At 38.2% G+C, this 13,710-nt stretch overlaps 1 protein-coding gene across 1 annotated transcript; it reads left to right on the forward strand.

Annotated features, from left to right (window-relative positions):
• Window positions 1-128: 128 nt before the first annotated feature.
• On the forward strand, window positions 129-13,095 carry LOC125377808 (CD109 antigen-like). The gene is made up of 15 exons (XM_048391839.1): window positions 129-259; window positions 926-1,064; window positions 2,920-3,096; window positions 3,354-3,432; window positions 3,940-4,096; window positions 4,376-4,450; window positions 4,668-4,851; window positions 5,024-5,238; window positions 6,367-6,537; window positions 7,635-7,697; window positions 7,967-8,076; window positions 11,126-11,273; window positions 11,856-11,958; window positions 12,162-12,253; window positions 12,977-13,095. Exons 1-15 carry the CDS (start codon window positions 185-187, stop codon window positions 12,986-12,988), a joined length of 1,800 nt encoding a protein of 599 aa, XP_048247796.1. The 5' UTR covers window positions 129-184; the 3' UTR covers window positions 12,989-13,095.
• Window positions 13,096-13,710: the final 615 nt, after the last annotated feature.

Genomic DNA, 13,710 nt, shown 5'->3' on the forward strand with positions numbered 1-13,710 from the left:
AGTTGTGACCTACTTATACCGCGTGATAGGAAACACACCAATGGAATATTCAATGCATTAATGTAAGCGATACGTGTTTTGTACGAGATTCAAACAGTTGGCGCATTTGTTTTAACATGCGCAGATACAACAAGGAAGAAGTTTATCTTTCATCGTCCCGGTCACATTCAGCAGCCTTGGCACCATGAAGGTCACTGTAACAGCTATTGGCAATTTCAATGGTGTTTCAGATTCTGTTGAAAAGGAGCTTGTTGTCAAGGTTTGTGCATTTGTAGAACTTACAACGTGCGTCTCAATTGTCTATTTCGTGAAGTATTGGTGTATTGATTAATTTTATACATTACCTTGCAAAACAGGTCAGTACTTAATGTACATGTATGTTTAAGATGTGTAGCGTTAGCAGTATATCAGAAGTTGGTCACTATGGCCAGCACAGCATGCTTGTTAAATACGTTTGTGTGGTCACAAGACCCGTGAAGATCCGGGGTAGAATAGGTCTTAAGCGACCCTTGCTTGCCGTAACAGGCGGCTATGCTTGTCGTAAGAGGCGACTAGCGAGATCGGGTGGTCAGGCTCGCTGATGCATGTCATCGTATCCCAATCACTGGATTGTCTGGTCCAGACACGATTATTTACAGACCGCCGTCATATAGCTGGAATATTGCTGAGTACGGCGTTCATTAAACCAACAAACAAATTTTGGTCACAATGTGTGACTTGGTTCACTATCTGTCAACGTATCGTGAAGGCGTTGAATTCGAATGTTGGTTATAGTATCAACCACAGGTCCAGTGAAGGCACTTTTAACAACCCTCATGATCAGTTGAAATATTTTATAGCTCATGCTCACTCATTGATATCATAAGTGATACGCACCCAGAGTGACGTTTGACTTTTAAACCTTCTGTTTCCTTATATTGCATAGCCCCAGGGTGCCCCACAACACTACAACCTACCAGTTGTCCTAGATCTCAACTCAGCACATTCTGTGGTTGACTCATTGGACATCGCTCTTCCCCCATCAGTTATTCAAGAATCTATCGTCATCAAGGCAAAGCTGTCAGGTACCATACTTTAATGAGCACGTTATTTCAGAGTTTACAAAGTAGAATGTCATATGACGGTGGCCCATACCCGCCACTGGTGAGATCATTTTTCACTGTATGTCTCTATATTTTATCTGGCAGCCGCCAAATAATTTTCTGGCGGCCGTCAGATACTTCCACTGGTGAGATAAAATATAGAGGTATACAATGAAAAATGATCTCACCAGTGGCGGGTATGGGCCACCGTACTATATGAGAATGAATGGTAAACAAATATTGACCGATCAAAATATTTTATGAGATGTTCATAATGTCATATGTATCCTTCACATAACCGTTGTTCACTTAAATAGAATCATGACTCACGAAATCCCATGGGAGACAGGTCACTCGGGTTACTCTGAAGTTATTCACTCCGGAAATCACTTGTAAATAGTTTTATTCAGTTTGCGTGCTTATCTAAGGGAATATTGTCAAGACTGAGTTCGAAAAAAGGTCCCATAAATTATTTGTTTACAGAGTAACGGCTTTTGATCCATGTTATTTTACTTGGTGCAAAAAGTGTCTGCAGAAACTACTGAAGTAAGCTTATCTAAGCGATACTTATCTTTTCCAGAGAAGGAGTCCTTTGTGTGTTTTTATTTCATATTAATCATTTTTGTTCTGATGACATTACGCGGCCCAATTGCCTATCTCTTCTTAACGCTTTATACGGCTATTTAATAGTTTATATTCACTACTACATGAACAAACAAAATTCTAATGTACCCCATGGCGGGGATAGTGATAACGCTGTTTTCTTGTTAGCTAGAGGCATTTAGAGGCTAGGTAGCTAGAGGCATATAACACTGTCTGTTTCAAATCCAATTTTTTCATAGATCCGGAACTGATTTCATTGAACCAAATGAAGCTGTAATGCATTTAGTACTGTGTCTTAACAGTTGTGATCAAAGATGGACATGGATAGTATTTGGTGAGGTGAACTGAACTGAAATTATCTATCCGGGATTAAATATAATCCTTAAATTCTGCTTCCTATGCTGACACCCCTAACGGGGGCACTAAAACGGTTAAACCACCATTTAAAAATAGAGGGCCAAATTTGAATGTATATAGTGCAAAAGGGGCCACGTGTTCGCATAAAGAATAGTTTGAGATAACTAAGCTCGGAATACACTGATTCGACTGTAGTAACCACATGCGTAGACTAACATTTAGTCTCTGAAATCTTATGTTACACAATATCCTTCTTGACTCTAAAAATAAAATAAAAATTCCCTATGCTTCAGAGCTTGAGCTGGCTAGACTTGCCTTTGTATGCATTTCTAGATTATTATTTTTTCATAAAATACATATATTCCACGGTCATGGTGCAGGACTACCACATGCGTACCATATGACAGTGAATGTACATCATACACACAGAAACAGCCTGGTGTGTTTATGTTGTTAAAGTGAGAATATTGTATACTCTCTGTACATTCACACACTGTAGAACCATTTCACCATTTTGACAAGTATGGCTTGAAAACCTGTAAATTACAAAGAGTGAGTGAGTGAGTTGCGTTTAGCGCCGCTTTTAACAGTATTCCAGTTATATCACGGCGTGCTAGCTTAATGTGGGAGGAAAGTCCGAAGTGATGCAGGTCTCAGACGTTTACCACTTCGGTGAAACCCAGGAGCACGGGTAGGGTGCTGACAAACCTAGAAACATAATTAGGGTGAACCGGGATTCGAACCCACAATCATAGATTTCTGGCGTGCTCAATGGACGCAACTCTGCACAGCGAATCGCGGCGCCTTAGACTTACCTTCCAATTAGAAAGATCTTATGATAGCAGGTACATAACATTTCTTTTCATCATTGTTGCAGGCGACATAATGGCACCGAGTATCGACGGGTTGAGTAAACTGTTAACTTTTCCAACCGGATGTGGTGAACAAACGATGATAGGGCTTTCCCCTGATATCTACATATTTAAGTACCTAAACAACACTGGTCAACTGACGTCATCTATTCAGCAGAAACTTTCAAGCTTCATCAAACAGGGTTTGTATAGACATCAAAACATGAAAAAGAGAAATATACATATTCTTTGTGGGATTTTTACTGAATTTCTTCGTTCATTTACGAATCAGTGTTGGCTTAGTAAAGTAGGTTTATATATATAACCATCCTGTAGCCATTCATTATCCGGACAGGTTTACTTATTCAGAACATGATGTTTAAGTAGTACTTTTTTCAGTTTCATAAAGCAAACAAGGTGTGACTATTGTTACTTTCTGTTTTCTTATTTTACATTGCAGGTTATCAACACGAGTTGCTGTATCAGCTGACAGATGGTTCCTTTGCAACTTTTGCAACAAATAGTATAGGGAGCACTTGGTAGGAATGTTATACATCTTCATAAGTTTATGTTGAATGTGAAGCTTAATGCATTAATAAGGTTCTGTTATATCTGATTTTAAACGGTAAATCTAGCAGGACTGTTATACATCTTCATAAGTTTATGTTGAATGTGAAGCTTAATGCATTTATAAGGTTCTGTTATTTCTGATTTCAAACGGTAAATCTAGCTTATTGGACTAAAGGACCGACCATTTGACATTCGGGAAGGAGGGGTGTAGGTGATGGAGCGGTAATTGCACCATGCAACAATGACGTATGTTTGTGGCAGGCACTTTATTTTGTTTTCAAGAGCCTGAAGCATAAATATTTTTTTCAAGAATGTTCAGGCATAATGTTTATTTTCTTAAGAACCAGCCCCGCCTACACCCCACCCACCCACCCCCCACCCCACCCACCATCCCCAACCCTACTCTCCCAATTATATCAAATGGTCGGTCCCTAATAACTAAGTAAGTCATTTTTACAAATATTGTATTATTCCAGGCTAACCGCATTTGTTGTTAAGTCGTTCAGTGAGGCTTCAGATATGGCTTACATAAGTGAAGATGTGATTATCGGAGCAGTCAACTGGTTATTAGTACAACAAACTTCTGATGGATCATTTCCAGAGAAACATGCCCTCTACCATAAGTACATGCAGGTAGGTTCCTTCTATCAATTTCATAACATGAATTAATTAATAACACTTCCTTTTACATAAGGGAAAACAGTGTATGAATTTATGATGATACAACATTTATTGTATTTCATGTAAGGCAATAGGACAAAATACTGAGATACATTTTCACAGACTTATGCAACTTAAACAATTTCGAAATCTACTACATTGCAACGGATGTTTGGTTGGATTAAAATTTTATGCAGTTGTTTTCTTCCCACGATGTTAATGGTGTTTGCTTTGCTCGTAACTGTCTACCAGGGAGGGGTCAAATCGGCAGTGGCCCTTGCTGCCTACGTGTCCATAGCTTTGGGATCCGTCAAGAATCTGGAACATGTATGTTCATATTTATTACAACACAACTTAATTAACGTTTTGTTTGAAATGATTTCATAGTTAGCTGATAATGAACTTTTACATTTCTGCGAAAGTGCAACATGACGTGTAACGCTTCTTTAAGGCGAATTTATCCTCTATACTGGAATTTATATTTGTCCGAATAAAGATACTTACAGCGTTAAATGTTAATTAATTCAACTTAATGCTATTTAAGAAAACGTCACGTTCGATCAGTGATGCCCAAAGAGAGGTTCTTCACTACCTGTCAGGTCAGCTTAACTCTCTTGATGAGAACCACGCCCATGCTTTGGCAATATCAGCATATGCTCTCACCCTTGCTCACAGCTCACTGGGAGATGTCGCTATGAACAAACTACAAGCTATTTCCCATTCAGAAGGTAATTACTCTTCTAAACTTAAGTACATGCTAACAGTCACCGTGATATCTATAACCGGTATCATGCATTTAATTTGCTTGTGTCATCAGTTGCAGTTATCGTTTGTCATTATTTTCTTCTGAGACATGCGAATAAACGGTAGCCCTTACAATGTATAAACACGTTATTTCAGGAGATGTCAAGTTTTGGACGGCAACCAAAACGACCAGTTTCCCGAAACGTCAACCCTGGAGTAGAGAAAAGCGGTTCTCCAATCCCATCGATATTGAGACAACAGCTTACGGTCTACTGGCACACGTTGTGCGAGGGGAACTCGGGGAGGGGCTCAAGGTCATGAAATGGATTGTCCATCAGAGGAACCCCAATGGAGGTTTCACGTCAACACAGGTACGTATATCTGGAAAGCTGTATATATTGCAACGGTGTCTGAGTTACAGTTTTACGGTGTTTCCAAGTCTCGTATCTGTCCCTCGTGCTTTCACTGGAACTTTCGGCTGCATTTAGCACCACAAGAAACCAATGAGTATTTGCAGTGCGACTATAGTTGGAGCTGTATTGTTTTCATGTTGTGCTCATAGTTTCGAAATAATACCATACAGTCAACGAGATCAGTCCAGATCAACAATGTCATCTTAAGTTATCAAGGTCATATGCGGTGTTCCTCGTGGTTCTCGTGTAAACAAGGCCCTTGGGGCATCTGATTATGCAACAACAGGTGGATTATTGTGTTTATGCCGATGATCCAAAACGTTCGGATGTATTGCTGATGTTAAATTCCGGGTGTCCCAAATTTGTCGAGTTCAGTTTTAAAAAGACCAATGCAATATTGATCGATCCTTTCTCAAGACTGAAAATGCCAAGTTAACCAATACACTGGGCAGTAAAAGTTTCGTTTCTCTTATGTGGCAAAAGATATTGGTGAGTATCTGACTCTAGCATCATCGCATAATCCATGTAGAACATATCACTATCAGTCCCGAAGCATATTATGTCTCAATACTACAGATGCAACTGCCTCACTTGTTAGATAATTCATCCGTGAAGATCCGGGATAGAATTTATCTTCAGCAACCAATGCTTGCCATAAAAGGTGACTGTACTTGTCATAAGAGGCGACAAACGTGATCGATTGGTCAGGAACGCTGATTGGTTGATGCATGTCATCGTATCCCAATTGTGAAGAATGATGCTCATGCTGTCAATCACTGGATTCTCTAATCCAGACTCAATTCTTAACAGACTGTCGTCATTTTACTGGAATATTGTACGACCTTAAACAAGAAGCAAACAAAGACAAATAATAGATAATTCTAACTGTTTCGACCAGACTATTGTCATAATTTGTTGGTTATCTGGCCATCAGCACCAACACCGTAACAGCATTCCCATTTACAATTTCCTTGTCCCCAAAAATTCTTGAAAAAACATAATTATACGAACATCAAATGATCGGCCCCATATTGCACAAGTCCCTTCGTGTGTTATGTGTATAATTCTTATATTCTTATATTCTAGGACACTGTCATAGCGCTAGAAGCTCTCTCTAGCTTCCATACATCACTTCATAAAGCAACACAGCAGTCGACGCCACATGTCACCAGCATAGCGGCTACTGTTACGGCTGGTGGAGTAACTCAACATATCACCATGGACGACACGAACAAAGACGTCCTTCATCAACTGCTGGTAAGTGCTTTCCAAATATCGTAATTTCCGATCATTTGAAAACGAAAACTATCTAATTAATTCATATAAACATAAGTCTATGTTTCCATCATAAACGAAAATTAAGCCCAATTGAAAACTATTGAAGAGACCTGAACAGACATGTATGTGCCTTTTGCGGAATAGAGTTTGACAAATCAATTATTCATTTCATTTATGGGATAACGATGTAAAATATTCATGATAACTTAGTGCACTACGTGTTACTTTATTGCTGACCAATAACTAAAACATCTCTCCTTTCGTATATTGATAGTAATTTAAAGTTTTTTAGGGATATTCAACATAGTCTTTCTACGAAGAATGTCATATGACTCTTGCTCTGAAGTTGTTTGATCAGTGTTATAGCATTCGAGGCCTACGTAAACCTTTCAACAAGGTATATAATAATATAATAAATAAATTCGAACTTTACATCGCACCAGTATCAAACATTTGGTCAATGGCGCGGGTCCTGCCTTGGCCATACCTCTGTCCCCATGGGGTCTTGTACGGGCGGCAGGTCCAGTAGCTTCATGTGATCACGTTCAGTGACGTTACCGCCAGGCAGGTGCCATGTTGTCAGTTCTTAGATGTATGATGCGGCGAGTAGATTGAGTGTATTAAACACATAAACAACGTCCTGTACACTATCCTTTGATGCAGTGCCGAAGAATCGTCGAATCCGTCCAATGTTTATGGGATGAAAGTGGGCAGTTCTACAAATTACGTATGTGTGACCTTCACTTCTCAGGTTCGACTGAAAGATAACACCGTTTTCTGGCTTTACAACTGGAGCTGATTACATTTCGTAGCTTGGTGCAACAGTGACAAAAAATATCACATTTGTTACAAGATTGTCTATTTTGATACCCGCAGAGGAACATTTGAAATGTTGATTAGAGACACTAAACCTAACGTAACGAGAACGTAAGGTTGACTGGTTTGAATTTATCTTGCCTCCACAGGACCACATGTAATATACACGAAGGACAACATAATAACAGACGTCAACGTGGAGGAACAAGCAGCTGAAATGAATCTGAATGAATTTAATTTTTTTTCTTTCTTTCATTCAGCTTCCTGGAGACAGTAAGACGGTCAGAGTGAGTGCTACAGGGTCCGGACTAGGCATAGTAGAGGTAAGATAAGATCCGGCCTTAAACATCAATCCTACCCTAAACAGTCATCAATGATCTAACGAATTATGTAGGCAAAAGATGTAAAGTCAATGATAGGATACCTAAATGCTTAGCTTTCAATAAGTTGATGTCGTAATTGATAAAGTGAAAAATAAGATGTGTTTATGACTTGAAGTATTGGATTGGAATATCATTCGCATTACCTTAATGAAGTAATCATTTGCGTAAGTATACGTTACCTGTGAGTTATCTTTCTACGTATGTTAAAGGTGGGGGTGTTCTACAATGTCAATGTGACTACTGATGACGCGGCCTTCGACCTCACAGCTTCCATAACCAAAGAAAGTGTTAATACTATCAATGTGAGGATTTGTACAAGGTTTGTAACAATGTCCTGTGTGTGTGTGTGTGTGTGTGTGTGTGTGTGTGTGTGTGTGTGTGTGTGTGTGTGTGTCCTTGTTTTAGCCCGTTTTGTCGAGGGCCAGGCGGGGTAACAACAAGTACCATTCTTTAACGTCTTTTGGTTTTACGCGGTCGGGGATCGAACTCCGGAGCTTCCGCTCTCCGGGCGGACGCTCTACCATTAGACCCCGGAGGCGGTCCAACAAATAAAGGATCCGCAGTGACATGTACACGTACGGGTTTTTTATATCGTACGACAGCATGCGACGGCAGCATCCGACAGCAGCATCCGACGGCAGCACCGTAAATCACTTACATATTAAGTATTTTGTTTTCATGTTGTTTTCATGGCCAGAACAACAAAAACGTGTTGTCGGTCCTATCAATAAATTGGTGATTACAGGCCTCACCTTGAGTTACTCCCCTTGTTACCTGAGTCTTGAGATACATTCTGTCTTTGCTCTGATTTGAAGATGAATTATTTTTCTCTAGTCCTCAAGGACCTAGGCTAGGTTTGTACATTTTAGTCAATTCAAAGCAGTATTGATTGTAGCACTGTACATCACCTTGTTATGTATTTAACACAAGAACCAAAATAGTCCTTACTATTTAAGTTGTTGTAAGGAGTTTAAATAAAATATTGTCCACACACTTTAAAGCCGATAGATAAATCGGACAAAACTATATCCAAACAAAGTTTCTGTATCCGCCATAATGAAAGTAACACAAATGCCACTCTTGACCTTAATATTCTTATAAAGACCAATGTCATTTTCAAATTGAGTAATTTGTATTTATTTTTTGTTTAATGCCGCACTGAGATATATTCCAGCTATTTGACGGCGGTTTGTAAATAATTGAGTCTGGACAACACAACCCAGTGATTGACATCATGAGCAGCGATCTACGCAATTAGAATTTAATGACATGCATCAAACAAGTCCGCGAGCCTGACCACAGGATCCCGTTAGTCGCCTGTTACGACAAGCATGGGTTGCTGAAGACCTATTCTAACCCGGATCTTTACGGGTTTTGAAAATACAGAAAAGAAGGAGAAAAGAAACTCTCGATTATGATGCCTTTCATGGAACTAAATCATGGTGACAAACAAAATAAGAATGAGAATAGTTCAGTCAGGATTATCGGAGCTACAGTAGAAAACGCCCCATCTTTCACCAATCTTTACCAAACCATTTTCATAGCAGGGCCAAGTCTCAAAGTAATCATAAGCTAGGTTTTGTGATACAGAAAAACACGTTCTTCAAGGAAGCAACCATCTTGTGATTTTGTCCTTTGACCTTCTCATGTCATCTGTTATGAATAGTTATGACAAGTACAAGGTTTTACATATTGCTGCAACAATATGCGGCCAAACTGACAATCAGATTTGGCCCTCTTGAACCATTACCAGGTGTCAGAATTAAGAACATAGGTCATTGTCGTCACAAGTCGTCCCTAGTAGTTGTTCATAAACCTTTTTACATATTTTACTTCTGTTTTATGGTTTGATGGATTCAGCTGACATTGTGTATGCATGTTTGTTACTATAAGGGAGTTCGAGGCAAGGGAGCGATCTTTCATTTAACACAAATATCTTCTCCAAAGCTGAAAAGCCCTGAAAAACCTGTTGGGCGAGGATATCAGATTATTATTCAAGTTTGTTCAAAGCATCTCGATAGGATATCAAAATATGATTTTCAGTGGTCATATTGTAGAATATACAAAACGCTTGAGGCACTCGTGATAAACGTTGTCTCCACTGAAACCACTGGACAAATGAAGCTGAAACTTCAGCTGTATTGCAAAAGCTATTTATGTAGTTTCTCAGTCATTTTGGTTTAAAATGTAATGCAATTTGATACATGTGTAGTTGGTAGTCGGGTTCAACAAACATTATCCGTTGATTTGACCAGATTTGGCCTTTGCACTGATACTGTAAACTGACACTTGTGGCCATTATTAAGCCATTTTATTTCAAAATGTAATGATATATTTGGTATATGTATAGTTAGTAGTTGGGTTCAAGACATGTGCTTTTCGTGATATTTCAAATTTTGACCATGACATTTTGGACCATGTTCTAACATTCTCTAAAATGCATTCGCAAGCACTGTAAACTTCATCTCCTCAGAAACCACTAGACCACTGCATCTGAAAGTTCACATGTATTTACCATTAACGATGACCCGTGAATTTATTCAAGATGTTCGAATCCATTTTTCAATATTGCACCAGCCACATTGAAGAAGCTATTTATAGACATTACTCAGTCATTTGTTTTCACAATGTAATACAATGTGATAAATGTGAAGATAGTAGTAGGACCCGACATATATGTACCGTTATTGGAGATATTCTAAATTTCGATCTTGATTTGACCATTGCACTTTAACTGTACATAAAGCTGAAACTGTCACCATGGTAGGTTCATTAAAACAATTTTTAGACACTACTAAGTTATTAAATCTCAAAATGCACCTTCTCCTCTGAAATAGCTGAGGAAACTGTATACTTCTTATTACGATGACATCATATGTTGTTCAAACCATCGGGAAGTTAGTGTTTTGTTTTGTTTGAAATAGTAGACAATTTGTATTGCATTGGAAGTGATATTCTCCTAAGAAAGTATACAAGGCTCAGAATTGAAAGGTTGTGTGAAATATATGTATCTTGTATGTGCATTGCAACAATGTTATTCAATAGTACATTCAATCTTGCAGATTTAGAAATAGTGTAGACATTTAGGTACTTGTTACATATTTGTTAACACGTTTATCCTCAGTATTTATTCAGAAAATGTTTGAAGAAGAATTAAGTGGTTATCTTTGGTGACATTTAAAACTGTTGACTACATATCCAGGTTAGCTTTTAGATTTTAGAAACCTTGCAAGAAGCCCTTCAACACACGCACATGTCTTCTCCATCGCATGTCATACATAAGGAAAGTTGACCTCGTTTATAGATCAGAGTCACTTTTTAAACAAAGGAAGACGAAACACAGCAATAATCTTATACGCATTGTCCAGATGGCTGTTGTCTGGATCAAGCGGCATGGCGGTGATACAAGCAGGCATTCCCACAGGATTTCAGCCTGATCTCCAGACGATCACCAGCTTACCTAGCCTTAAACGAAAGGAATACAACAATGGCAACGTTGATCTTTACTTTGAAGAGGTAATCAGCTAGGGATTAAGGTGTTATGTAGCTCATATCTATGTGTTAGTATGTTAAGCGTTCAGCCAATAATATTGTAACTGGCAGATGTACGCATGTCCCATCAGTCAAGCATGCAGCTCGGTTCCATTAATAACCTTGAGATAGTCGCGTATCGCGAGGTTACTGTGTAGTGACGTAGTTTAAAGTTGATGTGTTACCAACATTCACGTTAGTAATAAGCAGCAACTGATCTTCTGTAAAAACGGAATCATTTGTTTTTGTTTGATAAAGAACTGCACATCTTGTCTATTTGTCTTCTTGAATGTTTCGTTTTGTCGATTGTGATGTTCTTACTTTCATTTATCCATTGAGGCTGAACTCAATGGGTCACAGAAATTATATGTACAAACCTAGTACAGGGAATTTAGTTTGTTTCAACAGAAGGCAGTGTTCCATCTTGTTGAGATAGTGTTTCTATATTCATTAAGAATTTTTATCCTTACTTATAAATTATTTTTGCAAACGTCTCAGTTAATATCATAAATTGCTTATGAAACTAATACATATTTGTAATCATAAATGTACCACATGTGTCTACAGATCGGGTCAAGTCAAGTATGTGTGGACATGAAGGCAGGTCGGGTCGGAATGACACTCAGAACACAGAAGTCGTTGGTTGTTGTCTTTGACTATTACAATCCAGGTAGCCTAAATTAGACAAATACGTTCCTAACGATTTCAAATTTTCTTTAAACCCCAAACATCATTCTAAATGTTACCTCCCTAGTTTGTTAGCATTAAAAGCATATTTCCCCCACCATAAATCATTTGGATTATAGTTTTATATATATATATTTATGAACTATATATAGGTATCATGTCATGCACTATTATTGCTTTTTTCAGCCAATCAGAAATCTGTTTTCTATGTATCCCCTGAGCTTGAAAATGCCAAACTGTGTGACGTGTGCACAGACTGCGACGGCTGTGGCAATCTGGTTCGTGAATGGACATATTGTAAAAGTTGTAACTGAATATAGAAACTGTTCCGCATATTCATATTTAATATTTTACATGCACATGACCCTGGAGTAAACGATACATAAGCATTGTATCTCATTCAAATCCTAGCATGTGAACACGTTATGAGAATTTATCTCAAACGGTCGAAGACTTATGTAAGATTCTGACCAATGCGTAGATGTTTGAATCAATCTTGAATGTAAACATAAAACATAGCAGTTCATCGTACACACCTTTAACATAATATACATTGAGAAAATAATATATGTAACGGTCAATATCACAAAGAAGATTGTAGCCCATCTGTTTGAAATGAGAAACTTCGCTTATCAATCTGTTTACTAGATACAAGCCTGCCAATTATTTCGTGATAGAAAACTTTCTGTTAATCAAACCCTCTTCATAATTAAGATACGGTATGAAAGTGTTCATGTGACGTAATAATTATTTTCAGACCTCATCGTAGAAATGTTATTTGCAATACATTCCTACTTTCGTTTCGCTAAACGAAATCAGTGATTTTATGATAACATAGTTTTCATACGCTTATAATAAACATGGATGTAAGAGGCGAATACAATTAAAAAATATTTGACATTTGAGATTTCGGATTGATCATTGACCAAATGTTACCTCCATCAACCAAACTATCTTCAGATGTGTGTCATGCTGCATTATATGAATTTAATTAATTTCAGATAATTGGATAACTGCAACGTAAGCCTGGAACAGGACAACCCATCGACATATGACAACATTCTTTGTTTCCTCAGTAAATGTTTATTTTGTTCTTATTTCAATAAACAGGTGCAGCGTTGATAACTTTCTTGTTTTGTCGTAGCCACAATATTGAACTCGTGGATCTAAAGGTGTTCACTTAACAAAATTTCCATCTGGATAAGTGATTTAAATTCTTACATTTCATATAGCACCAACTCTGAAAGGCCCATGGAGACCTTTTAACGATAACCTAGCCTACGCAGTTAGATTTCCACTTCTTTCATAATTACGCTTTTCCATAATCGAGTACACGAAAGTTGTGATTACACGGGTGACTATTTGGAAGTTGCTGTGCATGCAGATGATTTTCTTTTAAATTGTATAATTATTAAAGCCTGTGGAAGCCTCGGTGGCTGAGTGAGTAAGATCGCTGACTTTGTGTGTTGGAGGTTATGTGCCCCACTCTGACAGTGTGGGTTGGAATCCCGGATGGGACTCAACCCAAAAAGAGAATCTGTACTTTACAAGGAGAGTGTTATCCCAAATATAACATTTGTGACATTGTATCATCATTATCAGCCGATGGTATGTGTTGCATAATGTTACTGCATGTGTCAATATTATAAGAGTGTCAGTCGGGGGTCATGTGACCATTTCTGCGATGTGTTTCTTTTTTTAATTATTGTTTGGTTTCTCGCTTATGACCATAATG

Source organism: Haliotis rufescens, unplaced genomic scaffold, assembly GCF_023055435.1.
Source record: "Haliotis rufescens isolate VD_foot unplaced genomic scaffold, xgHalRufe1.0.p SCAF_1, whole genome shotgun sequence".
Taxonomy (NCBI): domain Eukaryota; kingdom Metazoa; phylum Mollusca; class Gastropoda; order Lepetellida; family Haliotidae; genus Haliotis; species Haliotis rufescens.